General features: G+C 31.5%; 1 protein-coding gene and 1 long non-coding RNA gene across 2 annotated transcripts in view; one reads left to right on the top strand and one right to left on the bottom strand.

The window, feature by feature from the left end:
* Positions 1 to 21,798, bottom strand: part of LOC118197043 (uncharacterized) — a 102,168-nt gene that overhangs the window by 75,325 nt on the left and 5,045 nt on the right. Inside the window, exon 2 of the mRNA XM_085818557.1 lies at positions 12,757 to 12,883. Within this exon, the coding sequence (XP_085674683.1) occupies positions 12,757 to 12,883 (127 nt within the window). The remainder of the gene's footprint in view (positions 1 to 12,756; positions 12,884 to 21,798) is intronic.
* LOC146996786 (uncharacterized) lies at positions 779 to 9,147 on the top strand. The gene is made up of 3 exons (XR_015041468.1): positions 779 to 881; positions 3,215 to 3,414; positions 8,943 to 9,147. It is a non-coding gene; the product is annotated as an uncharacterized LOC146996786 (long non-coding RNA).

The following is a 21,798-nucleotide window of genomic DNA, read 5'->3' as shown; positions in this document are numbered from 1 at the left end:
GCTAGATTAGCATTCTAGATAAAATATAACAGTATAAAACATCAAAGTAATTGGCATAAAAAGACCTGCTTCCTTTACTCACACTTTTGAAAAATTAAATAACTGTTTTAGGTACTCTGAATAAAGCTATTTTGTCAAAATTAAGGTAACAATCTTATATACATTTATTTAATTGTAATATAGATATAAGTATAAATTACAAAATTATTTAAAAAATATCTATTATATTGAATCGGAAGAGAATTATAACAATGTAAAATTTACAATTAGGCAAAAAATCAAACGTAGGTTAGCAGAAATGTTGCCATATATGTCATATATGTTTAAACCTATGTCGATGTAAAGTTGTTTTTTGAGTAAATTTAAATAGCTGCTATTATAGTTATCTTAGAAGCAGCATAAAAATTCTCTCAGTTAGTATGCAAATAAAGAAATGATTAGAAATAAACGTGCATTAAATAAAAAAACCACGGAACTTTATGTTAAAAGAGTAGCACATTTTATCTATTATTTTAAAATTGAGTAAGCATTATTAAATTTTTTAATGGTTCAGTCTAAAATTCATAAAGCAGTAACATTGCCTCTTCCAAATTATAGCTATCTTTCACACACAGCTCATTTGAAACGCTGGTTCAAAAACGCTAATTTCCAAGCTGTGAATTATATTGGCGCGCTGAGCGTCATCATGGCTACGTCATCACTTCTCACTTTCTGCTTCAGGGGGAAAAGCTCTATGAGCTAGCCCTTCTCTTCTAAGTCCTGCATTCTTAAAGAAGAACGATTCGAAAGACCGGGGCTTGAGGTCATCAAGAACACCGCTAAAATTATTCCAGATCGAAGGGAAGTATTGATGTCTTTGTTTTACCCGCTCTACTAAAAGTGTAAGTATGCATATTTTCACATTTTTAATCATATTTTTAATAATGAAAGTTTGCTAAAATTGTTTTGTATATGTCTAAAATCTTCCAATTTGTATATGCTATAATCATATTGATCTCAAACTTATCATAGCTGCCAACTCAAGTTTTCAACTCAGTCCCAGTTTTTCATCACATCTCAAGGTAAATTACCAAATCTCGAGATTTTAATGTCTCGAAATTTAAATCTTTACTAAAGAAAATTTTTCCCAGCAAAAAAACGAAATTTATCAAAATAATGAAATTTTTAATTAGGCGAATTGTATTCGTTCACCTGTAATGATTTTCATAATAATTTTTCTTGTTAAACTTTATTTCACAAAACTGTATTTTTTATTAATTTTATTGACCTTAATAAATTTTTCTTATCGGATTTCGTTTAATCTGAGTTGTTTTGATCTGCTGTAGACATCAGTAGATTTTTATGTGAAGATTTAGGCAATGTTTAATTAGTTAATTTTCGTGTTTAATTTTGTTTACTTTAGTACCTGGCATATTACTAATTTTATCTAGTGTTATTATGTATGTTAATTATTAATTTCACATGCATCGTATATTTAAAAATACTTTGATAAATAAAAGCTTTGCTTCACTACTGAAGATTTCCTCAGCATAAAAAAGCGAGGAAATAAAAAAAATGAAATTAGTAAAGAGCATAAATTTTAGACTATCTAATAAAATGCTAATGCATCTTACATCAAAATTGAATTACAAGTACTATAGTAACCTGAACCATCATGCATCATAAACTGAATCAAAGCGAGTTTGGAATTTCTTTGAAATGGTATAACCTCGCAGAGTGAAAAACCTTTCATTTTTCTAGAGCAAACCCGTCTTTAAAGAAAATCTCCCGTCTTTTAAGATTTTCCAAGGCTGGAAACTATGATCTGCATGCATATACGATTGTGTTTATGGCTTTAGAAATACAATTTTTATACTATTCAAATGTAGTACAGGTATTTTATGCACGTACTGTTTTCATTAAATTGTAAAGAAAAATTAAAACACTAAGAGAATTAGATATCTTATATTTACACAAGCAATGAAATAGACATTTTTTATTATTTAGAGTTAAAAACTGAAATTTTGGCTAGTTTTTTTAACTTTTTGATAACTATTTTAGAGCAGTTTAAGTTCTCCAGCTAAAGCGGCAATAAATAAATAAACAAATAAATAAGTAAAAATTTTAACTTTCAATAAATCACTGGAACTGCACTGGAGCGATGTAAATGAAATATCTTCATCTCACATTGGTCTAAGACATTACGTACCAAGCAAATTTAGTCGTAAACCTAGAATACTTAAAGAAATACAGAGTTGGAAGGCAACAAAGTTTCTTTATTTCTTCTATACACTAGGCCTGTTGTTATGAATTCAATTTTACCATCTGCTATGTACAACAACTTTCTTTTACTACATGTGGAAATTTTTATTTTAATAAAGCCTTCAGATATTGCTTTCTCTAATGATGCATTTGCAGAAAATGATTTAAGAGCTTTTAAACACAGTATTCGATTACATGGGAAAATATTTATTTAATAATTTATTTAATAATGTATAATGTTCTATCTTTGATTCATTTAATAAATGATGTTCAAGTATTTGGGCCTCTTGACACTTTTTGTTGAAAACATTTGAACTTTTTGGGAGAACTGAAAAATATGCTTTGTGCTCTTTCAAAACCTTTGCAGCAGCTTGCACGCAGATATGCTTAACAAACACGTTTTGACGAAGAAAAGGAATCAATAAGTGAAATTAGCAAAATATATCGTTTCAACTCTCAGAATTTAAGATATCTGCTGACACTGGTGATAATTGTTGTTTATTTATAGACAAATCAGTTCTAATAATCAAATATCTGTTAGAAAATTCATCGGAAAAAGAAATTGTTTTTTTTTAGAGATTTAATAAACAAAAAGAATTTTAGTCATCCTTTCAGTTCTCTAAATTTAGGTGTCATTATAATTTCAGAACTATCAATAAATTTAGAATCTACATCAGTGGAATCTGTTAACTGTATATATATATGCTAGTGGCATATAGGGATTATTATGTTTGTTATCCATTATGTTTTTAATAAGGTGTACTAACAGAGTTTCCCTCACCTAGAAAATTTTAAACTGCCATGGAAAATACAAAATATATTCAGAAAGTCAGGGAGGAATTTTCCCAGAATGTCAGGAAGTTTGAGTTCGTATAAGACAAGCTTTTTAATGTTGATAATTAACTACATATAAAGTAAGATTGCTTCCATTCAGTCTCAGAACATTTACGGATTTATTTCATTACATTCACAGAAAATGGCATTTAGCGTTGTACATTTGCTAATGACCGATGAAGTGGCTGTCGTCCAAGCAAATGAGTGTCAGATGATAAAAAGGGACATGTAACTGGCCTTCGTATAAAGAAAGAAGTCACATGGAAAGAGCAATTCTGGAACACAGAGAACCAGATACATCCTGAGAGAATTTTTATATTGTTATCCTGGGAGAATATTGTAAGTATTCTACAAATGATTTTTACGTCTGTTTTCCCATATTAATTTAATTGGTAGGAAGTTTTTCGAGAGCATAAAATTGAAATAATATGTTTTCTGAATTGAAACCGTGAAATTTTAAAAAAATGTTTTGATGCGTAGGAAAATGTATTAAGCATACTTTAATTTTTCTAAACAAATATTATTTATCCTTATTCTCTCTAATTAATTATGCTCATATTATGTCAGCTTATGTTTTAATAGTTTCGCTCCGAAATAAATCATATCTACATTCTTAACATTCTTAATTACGGTTCATAGTAAGACTCTAATATTCAATATACTTTGCTAGTTTGTGAATTTTAATACAACCTCTTTAAAAACTTACCCATATATAAAATAATGGATGCTCAAAGGAAGACTGAACGAGAGATTTTAGCCTGCGGATCCATATAAATGTCAAATTCAATTCCATTGAGTGAAGTCATGAATCAGGCTCTAGAATGGAGCCCACCAGCGGCCGAGCGGTAAAGTCGCTAAACAGTGGTAGTTCGGTCCGAGGTTCGAATCCCGCGAACGGGCTGGCTGCATGGGTGTTTTCGTGGTTTTCCCCATGTGTAACGTGTATACGAGCCAGTTTCCCTTAGAAAGTCCTCCACGAAGGCATTCCTCCCGTTAGGCAGATAGCCCTAGTGTGCTTTGCCATAATTAAATACACCATCACCACCACACCAGGCTCTAGAATGTTAACACTTTGTTGAAATTTAATTAAAAAACGCCTATCTATATATTTTATTTACAAATCTGAATAAAAATATAATTTTCAATAATAAGATTTGAGTTTTCTATAAGAAATGTTAAAGTGATTAACGATTCTAAACAATAAATATGTTGTTGAGTTGAAAGATGAGACTGTATCTAATGAAAAATGTATGCATTTTTGTAGCTAATTATGCTACAGTTGAATTTAAGTTCAAAAACGGCTTTAAAGACATTGAATTTTAGATTCAGGTTCAGACTTTGAAACACCAAAACAGAAGCGAAAGAGGCCATTAACATTCTGATACATGTATATATTAATATGCATGTATCAGAATGTTAATTCTTCGTATGATAAATTAAATACAAAAAGAAACAAAACAGAATTACCTCCTACTAAATTAAATTATAGCTAAATAAAAAGAAATCCCTTTTAATTTTTCCTCATGCGGTAGTAAATTAAATTTTACTACACTTTCTTAAGCTTCTTTACTTAGTTATATTAATTACAGTAGTAGAAGATGTTTTTAATCATTTATTTCAGTTTTTATTTTTTTATAATTAAATCGAAATTATATGTTTAATTCCATTATAATAATTTTGCTTGCTGATTATTTTTTCCTTTATCAAATTTTAATTTAATTTTGAAATTTTGCATTTTAACAATTTCACATTATGAACGTTTGTCTATTATAAGATTTTTGAATTCTACAGTTTTCTTTTTCTTGGTGACTTGTGCTTTATGTCACTGTACTTTTTCAAGTTCTTTTTATAAAAAGTTTGTACTTTAGTAGTACTTTTATAGTACATTTTATATAAAAAGTTTCTAACTTTCAAATTAACAAAATTTGCTCTTTTCAAAAAAGTGTTGACTTTTTCATATTTTTATATATTGAGTAACTAATTTTGAATCACGTCAAAAATTAACTAGCTATTTAGTCATTTACTTTTATTTTTCAAGAATGTTCATTTCAGAGACACTTAGCGCTATGTTTAATTCCTCAGCATTAACTTTGCTTATTAGCTATTTTTTCACGATCTAAATTCATTAATCTTCTTTTGAATTTCATAAGTTTACTAAGTCCATATTTTCAAAATTTGGCCAGCTTTGCCTTCTCTGTGGTTTTGAATTCCGCATGCGTCTTTTTTTTTTTTTTTTTTTTTTTCATGTACATTATGTCATTCCTATTTTCCAAGTTATTAATTTTTTAAAAACTTTTTAATTTAAAATTAATAAATATGCTTTCACTTATTCTTCAAAATCTTCTAAAGAAAGTGCGTTAAAAAATACTTCAAAAGGCGAGTTTAGTCTATTTTGTCATTTATGTATTCGATTTTGAGTCACGTCGGAGTAAGTGATATCGTGATAAATACTGATTTCAGATACTTGCAGTTTTTATCATTATTTCAATTTGCCTCATCGGTTGCTAAATGTATAACACTAGCGAAGATTGGGAGTTCGTCTTGGCTTCTATTCCAGACGAACGGTTTTGTTGCGTAGTTGGTTTTCGTGGTTTTTCCATGAGTAGCATGAATACGAGCCAGTTTTCTTTTGAAATTCCTCCACGAATTCATTCCCTCCCTTAGGCAGATATCATTTGTACACTTCGTTATATTCGAGTATCCTTAAATAATCATTAAATAATTTTTAAACAGTTTTAAATTTTTTGAAAAATTTTAATTTTGAATTAAGGTTTTGGTCTTTTAATTCAAAGGACTCTTTGATTACTTGTACAATTCATGTAGATATAATTTGATTTCTCTGTTTATAATTCCATTTTCTTTCGGCTGCTCTTTGAGAAAGACCGAAGATATTTTTTAATTCTTTAAATTTCATGCGAACTTTGTTTTATTTATGTATTGATTTAATTATGCTCCAATTTTGTTTTCCATGTTTTTGATTCATTCTTTTGATTTGTGACTTATTGTTACAGAGTTCATCATTTTAGGTTTATATTAACTCCATTTGTTTGAATTCACATGTCTCTCTGTATGTATATATATATGCAAGGAAGAGGAAAGTTCAAAAGCGATTGCTTAAAAGTACATTTGGAAATTAAAATTTTAAAATCAAAAAATACCCTCACTTCCAATATTTCACTTAACATGATCTTTGAGACTAAATCGCGATTTCAAAATACATAAAAATCATATTCTAACCATATTCTAATCATATTCAAAAAAATTTCAATGATTTTTTTCAAGGATTGTATATTTTTCTTCAAGTGAATTTAACTAAATTCAAATAGTGACATTACAGAGCGTGTTAATTTTGTATTTCAATCTCGAAAATGATTGCTTTAAACGGCGACCATTTCGAGAGCATTTTGACATAACTGACGATATATGAAATTGAAGCTCAATTTGTTGGCGACGTTTGGTGCTAAAAACAATTCTTGACCAATAATCTTCTAACAAAATTAATTTTAGTAAGTGTTATAATTTGTTTGCTATTTCACTTTTAAACTTTGAAAAACCGTCAGTCATTTCTAGGATAACCCATATTGATTTTTTACTTTATATTTATTAATTATATACATATGTATAGATTTATATATATCCGTCGATCTGTTTTTTTATATGTGTTAACTTTTCACATATCACATCGATAAGGTTAGTTTTTAGTGCATTCACATGTTTTCCAACGTTGATTCTAACAGTTTTATTTCGCGTGTAGGCTGTTTTTTCACCTTTCCATGTTAATATTTTTTTAAAAATTACTTCCATGTTAATATTTTAAAAAATACTGCGTTGAACTATTTTATGGAGACACAGCTCCTGGTAACTTTTTAGCAAGCTCACTAGAATATTTCTTCCTATTATTTCATAATTTTGCAGCATTTTGCGCAAAAACATTTTTAAGACCAACTAGGTCTTACGTCAAATTACTTGTTAGCTTTTCAATTTCTATTTCAATTTATATATATATATATATATATATATATATATATATATATATATTAATATATATGGCATTGCTTATTAAAAGTTTTTTGTGGTTAAAATTGATCAGATCTATTTTAGTAGAATCTAATGAGTAAGTATTATGTTGCGCTTCTTGTAGTTGTTCTCCATCACAGGTTTAAAATCATAAGCACTCATTAAATGAATCATGAAATAGCTTTAGCACTACTGTTATATTAATAGATGTAATTGTTGCCCCAAAATTTGGCTACTCGGCTTTCCTGAAGCCTATTGCTCTGAAAAAAGAAAAGTCTATAGTAAAATGCTTTATTCGATTTAAAACAAGGGTGCCAAAATTCCTAAATACATATTTGTAGGAATGAATAGAATTACATATTAAACGTTTTTCTCACTTACACATTTCTCCATTTACGTTGACAAATTTTCATGACTAAATACTACTTCACTTTTTGTTAAGATTATTTCACGTTTAATTAGATACCTGCGCAAAATTAATGCAAATAAAGCACATTTAACAACATATAATGACACAATTCTAACTAATCAATGCACTAATCTCTAATATTAAATTGAATTTACATTGTAATTTGATTTTAAATTAATTGTAAATCTCTCATATTAAATTAAATTTTAATTTGAATGAAACACTAGCATAAAAAGTTATTCTGATTACTGAAATGTATTCATATATGCAAAATGTAAATAGCAAATAATATTTCAAATCAAATTTCTCAATTTTATATTTATACTTATTATATGTATAATAAATTTTAAAATATTTAGGGAGTCATGGTAGGATATTTTTGCTTGTGAGTCAAAGTTCTATTTAATTTCCTTAACATTCGTATTAAAATACATATATAGTGTGTATATATACACACACACACATATATATATATATAATAATTTATTTCCTAAACAATATTGATTAATTGATTATATTATCTCCTAAGTTTAATTAAAGTAAAATTATTTTAAAAGAGTATATATATATATATATATATATATATGTAAAACGTTTATCTTTACATGCATATGCACATGTACTTAAATTTTTATCATAGTTGCACTGTACTCTCTTATTTTAGTATAAGCATTTCAAGGTGACAGTATCCATGCTCCTTATTTTCGTTCGTAACATATATGTTGCCATCCCTTCAATGAAATAATTTTTTCTACTCCATGACTGTAACTCATATGAACCTTTAAGTGCGGTGCCGAAATAAAAGGAAAATAGGAAAAACGAATCTCCAGAATCGAAAATCTTTTGCAGCACATGTTACCCTTGTTCACTAGAGAAACTAAATGGGAAAATAGCTACTTGAAAGAAACACAATTCGACATTTTTTGTTTGTAATACTTCATAATTTTATGACCATTTCATTCTTTCCAAATATTTTAACTAGACCAGCATTTCATGATTTAAATAACCATTTTCGTTTTTTTTCTGGCAAGGAAACAAATTTCATTTTTTTTTATTGTTGATAATGCTATCTGAGAATGCCAAAAAATGAGGTGTTTGTATTGCAAACCTCAAAATCTTTAACCAAAAATTATCTGTTAAAAAATCCTTTTTCTTAATTCCATTATATTTTTAGTTCCCGTTTTCTAAATAACAGTTCAATTTGCACTTATCTAATTTTTGAAAAATTGAAATTTATCTAAAATTTTGATTTTTTTAAAATCAACTCTAACGACGAAATCTCAAATTGAAGCATTATTCAATAGTACTATTTCAAGATAACATAATTTTACATTAAACCGACCACATAGGATGAAACAGCATCGCTTTTATTAAAGTTTGAGAAAATTTATTATTTCTTGATTATTTAGTTTAAAAAATATTTTTTTTAAAATTCTTTTAGGTGCTTTCAAAGAAAATCGGGCCACCAGAGAGGTACCTTGCAGTATTATTGAACATATTATAAAAGACTGGTTGAAAAGTGTTTTATTTAGAGAAAAGTATCATAAACAAAAAGGAAAATGTACAAAAGAAGGAAGTTTGTAAACAATGGAATAAAAAATTTGTGTATTAGCTTGTACGAAAATACTGTAATTAAAGTTATTAATTGTTCAGTTTGTTTCCTAACTTTCATGAAGACTTGGATTAGTAGAGGATACTTAGCTTAAGCAAATATTGTATCTTATACATTGTATTACTGAATATGAAAATAATTAGTTCATTGAATTTGAATGTTTGATTCTAGAAGAGAAATTTATTACATGAATATGCAATATGGAAATTAATTTCATTACATTTCCTTTAATACTTTTAATTTTGCTTTAAAATTTTATGAAATAATATAAAACTATCAGTTTATAGATTTTGGGAATTTAATGCATTCCTAGTAGCTGAATTCAATTAAAACCTTTTGCAATAAATGCTTCAAATTTTAAATTATGACAATAATTATATTTTAACTGAAAATTGCTTGTTAAGAATCTTATCCATTGATTGGACCATCCACTGAACTAATTTTATAAATCAAATTTATGGCAAAATAATGAATTTGTGAAAGATATATGTCATTTTATTTGTTTATTAACTTTCAAAATACGCCTTCTAACGTTATAAAAAAATTACATGGACAGAAGTAATTTTAACAGAGAACTGTTTAGTACAGTTAAATTGCTTGTAAACAGAACACAAGAAAAAATATTTATTTTTAAAATTTGCATACATTTAAATGCAAACTTTTAAATTTATTTTAATGACAAGAAATGTCCAAGCATTCACTTTAAATTCCTATCATCCTGATGCTTTTAGTCTACTGCAATGACAAAAACTCTAGACAGCAGTAGTCTCATATAAAGTTTAAGTACAGTTATTAAACTGGCATATCAGAGCTTATTAGTGTTGAAAGAAAACAATTTATTTTTAATTTACTGCAAAAAAGTACCGAGGATTATATTTAATAAGAAATAATTATTTTGTCCAGAATATAATACAGTCTCCCATTAAAATAGTTTGGTGTATATGATCACATGAATAAGGTTTCAGAATTTTGAAAATTGCAATGATTCTGGCCATATATTAAAAATCGTGATTTGCAGTCTGATTCCTTTTCCTTCCAGTGAGAACAATAACTTAATTTCTTCGTTAATTTATTAAATTTAAAATACATTTCTATCATTATAACTGTAACAAATCTTGTTTTTATATGTAGTTAATAAGAATGGTGTGTAAAACTTCTATGGGAATATAATGTCTAGATAATATTGCATTGGAGGAATTGCATGTAAATGTAGAGAAAAAGTGTAAAGTTTCATTAATAAGTGGCATGTATGTAATGAACTAAGAGAATAGAAAAAATAATAGAATTTGAATTTTGATGCACATATAAAGCATAACATATATTTGTAAATGTAACATTTCAGGCTCAACTCTTCAAACAGATAATGTCTTTTCCAGAAAATTGCAGTGTTCTCTTCCGTTAAAGAAATGTAAATTATTATATGAATTCACTATTTGGAAACTAAGTTTCTCATTAGACGCAAGTATTACAAACACAAATATTTCATGTACTGTTGTCCTTCAGAGACTGTACATATAGACCGGATTCAGAACGTTCTAGTTAGACGTAACTCAAAACGTTCTAGTTAAACGTGATTCGGAACGTTCTTTGCATGTTATACAGAAGTGTTAACAGTACAAGTATTTGACGTGGTATTGCTCGTCATAAACCTTTAATCTATAGACGACATTCAGAACGTCTGCCCAAACGTTAAGAGAACGTTCTGCTAGCACGTTATAGAAACTTTCAAAGAACGTTCTAGGAACGTTATATAAAATTATTACTAGTACCACATTTTGACGTTCTATTGTCCATTAACGAACTACATCTTACAGACGTAATTCAAAACGTTTTGCCTGAACGTTACAGTTGAACATCTGTGATTAAAAGAAACTAGAACGTCTGCTAGAACGTTGAAGGAACGTTCTGTTAAAAAGTAACGGAGCTTCCATATAACGTTCAAGGGACGTTTTATAAAATTGTTAGTAACACCATTTTTTGACGTTCTACTACCCGTTATTGAACTGTAACATACTGACGTGATTCACCACGTTCTGCCTGAACGTTAAAGGAACGTTCTGTTAGAACGTTAGAAGAACATTCATAGAACGTTATAAAAAAGTGATAGTAGTACCACTTTTGACGTACTACTGTCCGTTATTGAACTGCAATACATAGACGTGGTTCAGAACGTTCAGTTAAAACGTGTCAAAAACGTTGTACTAGAACGTTAATGACACGTTGCATGAAAGTGTTACAAACACAAGTATTTGACGTGTTATTGCCCGTCTTAGAACTGTAACATGTAGACGGCATTTTGAACGTTCTGCTTGAACGTTCCCGACACGTTTGTGAAGCACTTGCTCTGAACGTTCTCTGAACGTTCTTGTGCTAGTTCGGTTGCTTGCGTTTTTGGGGGAAAAAAGTATTTATTTTGTTCACTCGAATGAAACTGATTTTTTTTTTAAATTTTGCTATTCAGTTTATTAATCAATATACAACCAAATGCAAGTTTGGTTGTCATTATTCAACTTTGATATGAACATCCGAATTCTATGTCTTTCATACAGCTGTAATTTTTCCTAAAAGTAATTATAGAAGAGGATTGGAGTAAATGCAGGCTATATAAACAAGTAAAAATGTTGAAGTTAAAAAATAAGAGGTTTTCAGATCTAGGAAAACGAGGTTATTCAAAAGAATGTGTAAGTATTCTTCAGGTTTGAAGCTTTTTTTTTGGAATGACATAGTGTATAACAAGTAAACTCATAAGCAGAGAAATAGTGAAGGACAACATTTATGCAATATCCGTACGGAAATTATGCAAGATTGATTATATTACAGTTGTCCGTAAAGTGCGGTTCCAGCAAAGTAAATGTGACTGCAATCTCCTGAAAGTCTAAACGGACATTTAATCTTCGCTTTTGCTTTTACGTATAATTTACAGTTCTTCTAGGACTTTTATAAGAGCCAAGATCACGTGATCACTTAGTTTCAAGAAGTTTGCTCACATACTTCCTTTGATAGAACCACTCTTTATGGAGAACTGCAATATATTCAGTTTTTATAATTACCGCCCGCATATTGAATAAACGTTGTCCTTCACAACTGTCCTAGCATTGTTATTTAGCAATAACGTTAGTTTTCCTCAAAAAGAAAATGAGGGGGGGACTTGTGGCAACTGCATAAAAGTTATTATTAATTGTGGACATATAAAGGTCGTATCGCACAATCAAAACATTTCGGAAGAACAACTCTTTAGAACAAATTTTCTTCTTTTTCACACGATATGAAACAGCTAACGACTGCGGTTCGTTTTGGGGTTACCATGTAAAAGGGAAACTAGTTCTCCATTACAAATGATGTCCAGTGACGGGGAATACGATGCTCATAGCTGATTGGTTATTGAAAGCGTACAACTTATAATTTTTCGCTGAAGAAAGGAAAAAATCGTGAAAATCGTGGGCCTTTTTTTTTCAGTGGTAAAGCAGACAGAAAAATTGTCTGAAACAGTTGTTCGTCTGAAATAAATGGATGTGTGATACCAGCCTAATTTTTTAATTTAATTTTTTTTTTTTTAATTTTTAATTTTTTTTATTTAAAGTATAAAAATACTTTAAATTGAAAGATGATAATTTTTTTTTTTTTTTAGCAAAGTAAAACTTACGTGCAGTTGTCCCGAAGTGTTTCCTCACTAATGCTGAACATTTTGTCTTTTTCAATCACCTTAGGGATAGCGTTGCAATATAACTTGTCGACAGGACCGCATTTAAAGTTCTGAGACCCAAAAGCACCTATTAAAAAGTAAAATTTGTAATGAGAACAGTCACAAGTTGTTACGAATTCAGTCATATTTAATAGAAAATCTATCTTGTTGCACATCTCTGTCTTTTGTGTGTGTGTGTTTGTGTGGGGAAGGATGGGACAAAGCTGTACGCTTCTTCTGCAAGAGACACCATTAACCTGCATACTGAAAACTTAATTAATGTGTGCAATTTTCGAAAAAATGATTATGGGTTTCATTTCCTTGAGTATCGATTTTAGATGTATATTTTCAAAATTTCTTGAAAATAGGGCAGATGTTTATGAAAACAGTATTAAAATAACAAAGTGCACCTTATGAATTTCTCCTCGAATTATTCATGCATGAATAGTTTCTTTCAAATCATCCATAGAGAATTTTATGTAGATGCCGCTGTGGGGCGAGAATATTTGTTTTATATTTGATTGGGGGGAAAGAAAAGAACAGAAATGGCCGGCCTGTAATGACAGGAATTGCTCGTCTCAAATAAACGTTTTTGTTTGTTTGTTTGTGTGTGTGTGTGTGAATTCAAGCTTCATACATGGCTCACGCGGATTATTACTACTAAGTCAACCCACCTCTTAGACCTAAAAAGACTATAACATCATCAAATCAAAGGGAATGTTTTACAAATAAAAAAACTTTAGCTTCGAAAAATACATATTCTTTAAGAATTTTTCATATACAACAATTTTCTTCAAATCACCGAAAACAACAAAGTGAATGTTTTACTAATTAAAACTTAATATTGGAAAAATACGTAATTTTTATACATATTTTCCCCACAAATCTTAGACTTGAGATTTTATTAATAAAATTTTGCTCTTAATTTTAAGTAATTTTGCAAATGAAAGTACATACATCTGTGATTAAAAACTGAAAGGCATGTTTCTGAAATATTTTATACATGTAGAAAATACTTTAGCAAGCATAAAATGAAAAAAAAAAAAAAAAAAAAAAAAAAGGACTGACAGAAGAAATAAACAACATATATTTTAAGATAGTGCTGATGGTTTAATTTGGTTTATTTGATTACGGCAAAACATCCGAGGGCTACCTGTCTAATAAGAAGGATGCCTTTGTGGAGGACTTTCTAAAGGAAACTGGCTCGTATCCACCTTACACATCCGGAAAACCAGGAAAATGTGCATGCTATCAACCCGTTCTCAGGGTTTCGAGGCCTGATCGAGCTACCAGCGTTCAGCGACTTTACCGATCGGCCACTTGTGTTGAGCCCATAAATACTGTATTGTAAACAACGGATTTTGAACTTCAGACTACGGAAGCACACTTAAATTTGAATTGCATTGTGTCAATAAATGCATTAATAATATTCATATTATGAATACTGTTAGTTTGTTAGCATGGATTAAATACCGTTATGCCCACAAGGCCAGGACTTTAGTTCTCAGGTTTAAGGAGCCTCAAATTATAAATCCTCACAACTCTTTTTACTTCCTTGTACGAAGTAAAAAGGAAGTATTGTAATCGCGAAAAGTTTCAGGCAGCATATTTCAACGAAAATATCCATTTTGACCGCTATCGAGTGCAATTTAACGATGTTTTTGCGTGATATCTGTACGTAAGGACAGAATAAAATACTCTTTTCCTTCAAAAAAATTATAAAACTGCTTTAAAATTAATTCTGAAGAGAATTTTTCGTGGCGTCTGTACGAAAGTATGTACGTACGTATCTCGCATAACTCAAAAACGAGTAGCCTCAGAACGTTGAAATTTTGTATATAGGACTGCTATAACATGTAGATGTGCACCTCGTATTTTGGTTGCAATCGGCCGCACCAAACGTATATAAATATATTTATATATATATCCACTCTGTTACCCGGCTCAGTCATCTCAGTTTCTTTACTCTTATATGTTTGTAGATTGTAAGTTTTTGCTTTAAAAATGATTGTATTATGTTGTTTTTATCTTCCAGTTAAGGTTTTTATGCCTTTAGTAAATCTGTATGCAGTATTTTTAGAATTATCAACAATTTTAAAGTTGTCTAAGTGCCGCTAAGCCTTTTTTTTTTATGGCGGCCATTAATGTTTACATTTGAAACAGGAGACTAGTGGATTTGTTGCCAATCTAGAGAAACTTAGCTTCGCAACAACAAAGATAACGCATTCATTTATTATTGCCAATTAAATAATGCTTAATTCTTTCTGGAATTTTTTCGAGGAAACAAGTGTTTGAGATTTACTTCGTAATTTTTAATAGAGATATTTGGAGTTTTTATGTATTTTTGCCTTCTCGCGAAGTGAGAACTGAATTAATTAAATGAGAAATACTCAATCGTCTGTGAAAAACTGTTTCTTTTTTGTTTTGTTTGCTTAATTTCTTCTATACATCATTCCAGCTTTATTATAGTATTTGAATAGAACATGTGGCAACGATTAGATAATTCTATTCTTTAAATGATATAAATTTTGTGCATTATGAGTTATAATATGAACGAAATATATAAGTCAACTGTCATATAATTATTGGATTATATAACAGTTAACTGAGTTTCAGTTATATAATTATTATATTAGTTAACTGTTATATAATTATTAATACTGTTAAGTGAATCTAGCGCCAGAGTGTCGCTATGGTAAACAAATACTAGAGTGAATTTTAAAGAATGCATTTATTCTATTAAGCGCTGTCGGCGAAGTAGATTTAATTCAATCCAATAAGTTTAAATGAAATGCAAGAAAAAATGTGTATAATTTAATATTCCGTACAAGGAAGTCATATGGTGTACACATCATATTTTTTACTTCCTTGTACGAAGTAAAAACTAAGTATTGTAATCGCGAAAAGTTTCAGGCAGCATATTTCAACGAAAATATCCATTTTGACCGCTATCGAATGCAATTTAACGATGTTTTTGCGTGATATCTGTACGTAAGGACAGAATAAAATACTCTTTTCCTTCAAAAAAATTATAAAACTGCTTTAAAATTAATTCTGAAGAGAATTTTTCGTGGCGTGTGTACGAACGTATGTACGTACGTATCTCGCATAACTCAAAAACGAGTAGCCTCAGAACGTTGAAATTTTGTATATAGGACTGCTATAACATGTAGATGTGCACCTCGTATTTTGGTTGCAATCGGCCGCACCAAACGTATATAAATATATTTATATATATATATCCACTCTGTTACCCGGCTCAGTGATCTGAGTTTCTTTACTCTTATATGTTTGTAAATTGTACATTTTTTGCTTTACAAATGATTGTATTATGTTGTTTTTATCTTCCGGTTAAGGTTTTTATGTCTTTAGTAAATCTATATGCAATATTTTTAGAATTATCAACAATTTTAAAGTTAAGACACAATAACACGCCGAATAAATACTAATTCAGAAGTCAAACAACAAAAATCAGCGTTATACCTACAAAATTTTCACAGGACTAGTTTCGATGGTTTTACCGAACCATCATCTTCAGCTGCAAACCGCAAATGACTGTTAAGCTTCAGCTGCAAAACCGCATTTGCGGTTTTGCTGCTGAAGATGATGGTTCGGTAAAACCATCGAAACTAGTCCTGTGAAAATTTTGTAGGTATAACGCTGATTTTTGTTGTTTGACTTCTGAATTAGAATTTTAAAGTTGTTTAAGTGCCGTTAAGGCTTTTTTTTTTTTTTTTATGGTGGCCATTGATTGTTTACATTTGAAACAGCAGACTAATGGATTTGTTGCCAATCTAGAGAAACTTAGCTTCGCAACAACAAAGATAACGCATTCATTTATTATTGCGAATTAAATCATGCTTAATTCTTTCTGGAATTTTTTCGAGGAAATAAGTGTTTAAGATATACTTCGTAATTTTTAATATAGATATTTTGAGTTTTTATGTATTTTTGCCTTCTCGCGAAATGAGAACTGAATTAATTAAATGAGAAATACTTAATCGTCTGTGTGAAACGGTTTCTTTTTTTGTGTTGCTTAATTTCTTTTATACATCATTCTAGCTTTATTATAGTATTTGAATAGAACATGTGGCAACGATTAGATAATTCTATTCTTTAAATGATATAAATTTTGTGCATTATGTGTTATAATATGAACGAAATATATAAGTCAACTGTTATAAAATTATTGGATTATATAACAGTTAACTTAGTTTCCGTTATATAATTATTATATAAGTTATCTGTTATATAATTATTAATACTGTTAAGTGAATCTAGCGACAGAGTGTCGCTATGGTAAACAAATACTAGAGTAAATTTTAAAAAATGCATTTATTCTATTGTGGTTTATGCGCTGTCGGCGAAGTAGATTTAATTCAATCCAATAAGTTTAAATGAAATGCAAGAAAAAATGCGTATAATTTAATATTCCGTACAAGGAAGTCATGTGGTGTACACATCAGATTTTTTTTTTTTTTTTTTTGTCTTATGAAAACAAGGAAAGGGGGCCTTTAGGTTTCCTGAACGGACGTTATATCTAGATCAAACTACAGGGATATCCAAATTAAACTTCCCCAACTCAAAGGCCTGTGCAGAGTGTTGTATGGATCATAATGTGACGACATTTTGAAAACAGACACTTCAGATCATGCGCTCGAGATTTATTACACAAAAAAATTAGTACAAGAAGTTACCGATAGGTGGCGCTGTAACACTAGTAATGTGCATATTGCAGCAACGTGATTTGCAGAAATAAAGCTTCTGCGATACGTATCCAAAAGACGAGCCCTACAAAAGTCGAAGACAGGCCTCGCACAGGCAGTTGTTTCCAGCTCGCTGATGCACAAAGGGACTTTGAAAGACAAAGCTCTGTTAGTGAAACTTTTCTACCAGAATGACGAGAACTCCTGTGCTGCGATAAGAGCATTCCATCGGCTGAAGATCTTACGCCGAGGACCAATGACACCACGCGCTCTCGAGACATGATGAAGAAGTTCGAAAGAACGGGACAGCTGGGAATTTTACCAGGTAGAGGACGACAGGTTGTGGAATCTGCACGCGTAGAAGACGTTGCTTTGGCGGTCGTGGACCCCACTAGCCAATCGCCACATGGTGTTGTCAGTGTGCTAACTGTTTCTCGTGCTGTTGATCTGCGTTATACGACCGTCTAGCGTGTGATGCGTCGAATCCTCGATTCATTGGGCCTTATTTTTTTGAAGAGGTGACTCCAACAGGGTTCAAAACCTGCTCTGTCACAGGAAAACGGTATCAGGACATGTTGACAACGTTTGTGATCCCTGAACTGCAACAACGTGGCCGCCTCCAGGACACGATATTTATGCAGGATGGTGCACCTCCCCATATTCTTCGTGGCGTTCAACAGGTGTTACGGGCAACTTTTACCGATGCACGTGTGATCAGCCGCTGTTTCCCTACAGCTTGGCCTCCCCGCTCGCCTGATCTCACGCCATGCGACTTTTGGTATGAGGATTCTTAAAGGATCGGGTCTACCTAGAACACCCAGCAACCTTGGCACATCTGAAAGACGCAATTATTCGACATTTTCGTGGAATTAATGTGGATTTACTGCGTTCCGCTGTGGAACACCCTGCTTTGCGAATGGAAAGAGTTGTGGAGAACCACGGCACACATATAGAACATGTGTAGAATGTCTTGTTGATCTGCAGCGTCACCTATCGGCAACTTCTTGTACTTTTTTTTTTTTTTTTTTTGTTTAATAAATCTCGAGCGCATGATCTGAAGTGTCTGTTTTTAAAATTTCATCACATTATGACCCATACAACACTCTGCACAGGCCTCTGAGTTGGGGAAGTTTAATTTAGATAACCCTGTATTTTAATCAGGTCTTTTTCTGGAGGACTTTATGATAGAAACTGCCGCGTAAATATTTTATATATGAGAAAATCTATAAAATTATATGTAGCGATACCTTTCAACTGATTGGAATAAAAGCACGCTGAAAATAGCTTTGGTTTCCGACTTTTAACCCTTCAGCCATTAGTCGACCTTGACATATGAACAGCTGAAAGCTTTGGAGATTGTGCCTGTTCGTACGATTTTAAGATCATTATCGTTAAGTGATAGTAATAAATATCTCTACAGTTGAAGCGTTTAAAGAAAAGCCTATGATTTTTTAATTAATTCTATGTATAAATCTATTGTTATAAAATCACATTTAAATCTATTGTCAGAAACAAAATACGTCATTTGCTCGAATATAAGAACCCCTTTTCTTTTGCTATATTTTTTACTCTAAAATTTGGTAGGTCTTATAATGAGACATTTTAATAAATAAAATCGCAGAATGAGAGGTAGGTGCTTAATTATCATACTACACAGAATAATTAAACTGCTTAAATACCAAATAAACTGCGTAGGTAATTACCATATTTTTTAGATAATTATAATAGTCACATCTAGAAGAAAAATTCAATTTAGGACTGCATCCACTGTACTGTAACTGGCATAATAATGTGTCATTAATTTTTCCTAAATTTTCTTTCTATACCATAGCAAAATAGGGTATTTAATTATGTTGCTTGATTACAAATGAGATACAAGTGAATTCTACTCAGGACCACGTTTTAATGAAAGCTTTATCCAAACTTTTTTTTTTTTTTTTTAAATCCTAAAATGGTACTTTTACATTCGAGGGGGCTTATTTTCGAGTAAATATGATGAATAAAATCGGAACTATACAGTTATATAATATCTCACAAAAGTCATCTGATTATTTTAAATTACGAATATAATGTCGAAAGATTTAAATGGATATAAAGTAAAATTAAAAACGTGTTTTTCTTTGAATTATGTGAGAAGCTAGTCTTATTTTTATTCTAAATTCTTTTCTATAGAAAAGAATTTAGAATGAAAATAAGACTATTATAAGTAAATTATTCAGTTTTAGAATTAAAACCTTTTCTATTAATTGAATAAATCATGTCCTAAAAAACATCGGGCACTAATGAGAGCTGAGGGAGACGAGATCCTTCTAAATACTGAAGCGCAAGAAAGAAATTCGGCTATAAGAGATATTTCTTATAAGGTCCATAGCTGAACTGGGTATTCGTCACAAAATGGCGCGGAAGGTTCCGAATGCAAAACACATCCAGCACGTCCAAGTGCAGAAGATTCAACTCCTAGGCGATGCCAACTACTCTCATTGGGTAGATAGAGTTTGTACGCTGGATACTTGATGCCGCACAGAATAAAGCACAGTTTCCCGCCACTGTTTTATTCTCAGATAAAGCCTGCTTTACGAAAGAAGGCGTGGTCAACATGCACAATGCGCATAAGTGGTCGTCCAAAAGTTTCCACAGCACTGCCTCTTTGAAAGTGCAACACAAGTTGGGTATTAATATCTTGGCATGGATTTTCGGAGATCATTTGTTGGGACCGTACCTTCCACCGGAATGCATTAATAGCGTAAATTACCTTGTTTACCTATAACATATCCTCCCGGATTTGAGACAGGGAATACTAGCGACTGTGCGCTAAAACATGCGATTCATGCATGATGGTGCACGAGCACATTTTGTGATTGCGATGCGTAACCATCTCGATGCTATATATCATAGAATGTGGCTTCCACACTCCCCAGACCTCAATTCCTTGGATTTCTTCTTTTGTGACCACCTAAAATCGGTTGTATATAAAACTTCTGTAGATACACTGAAGGATATGACAACAAGAACAGGCGTCGATTCAGCAGGCATCGCCAGCACACAGAGTACCCTTGAACGTGCCCGGCAATCCTTCGTTCGTCGGTGTCGCCTGTGCAGTAACCTTTGCGGCCGCAACTTCGAACAGTTCCTATAAAGCTTTCTCGTCTTCTCCTTTCTCACAATGAATTATCTGCACTGTAATCCTGTTTCATATCAAATAAATGTTTTTCTACTTATTATTGGCCCCTTTTGCTCCATTCTACGTTACACCCTTCATAACTATTTTTGCGATTTTCTCTTACTAAACGTGGTTTGCGACTCCATGTTCTTTGGCAATTTTTCATCCTCTTGATGCCTATTATCACTTCTCTGAATTTGTCAGTCGAAATCGGAAACACCCTACATATGAAGGAAAGCTGCCATAGAAGTAATGTAAACCAGTTTGACTACTGCGTCTGTATATCATGGAAGGACTAATTCCCGTTGCCAAATCGCAAGATGCACAGGAAATTGAGGAATACGGTACAAATACAAAGAATTTATAGAATTCGTTCTTCAACAAAACTTTCCGCGATAATTTAAACTCGGATTTTTGTAGATTTTATTAATCAAAATAAAAATTCCATTGATTAATCTACTTGCGCGGATCAGAGATTTGATTTACGTCAATACCGCGAGGGAAAAATGGTATCACAGAGCTTTAAACTCTTCGCGAACGTGACATTCGATCTTCGACACCAGCTGAATCATTATTTCGCCCATGCGCTAAAAATAAAGGCTGGATATTTTTCGACACCGGTTCGACAGTTATTTTACGCATGCGAAAAATGATACTAAAGCTGGAGAGATATCCCCTATTTCCCTCTGCGAAGCTTTCCCTCTTTAACATACATATTCTTTGATTATACTATTCCCTCGCACGGGTCCGTGACACTCGGCCGACAACCACTTAGCCGACGGAACACTTAACCGACACCAGTTAGCCGACAGGACAGTTAGCCGACACGGACACTTAGCCGACACGGGCACTTAGCTTACAGGTCATTTAGCCGACAGGTCATTTAGCCGACACGGGCACTTAACTTACAGGTCATTTAGCCGACAGGACGTTTAGCCGACAGGATATTTAGCCGACGGGACATTTAGCGGACAAGGACACTTAGCCGACAGGGCATTTAACCGACACAGAGAGTTAGCTATCAGGACATTTAGCTACGGGACACTTAACTGTCAAGACATTTAGTCAACAGGGCACTAAGCCGACAGTGACGTTTAGCTGACATGTACCCAATAATTATTTAAACTTACTATCAAC

Source organism: Stegodyphus dumicola, chromosome 6, assembly GCF_044657685.1.
Source record: "Stegodyphus dumicola isolate Sdum_Otavi_A_Nest chromosome 6, ASM4465768v1".
Lineage (NCBI taxonomy): Eukaryota > Metazoa > Arthropoda > Arachnida > Araneae > Eresidae > Stegodyphus > Stegodyphus dumicola.
This window is presented reverse-complemented; position numbering and strand designations above follow the sequence as displayed.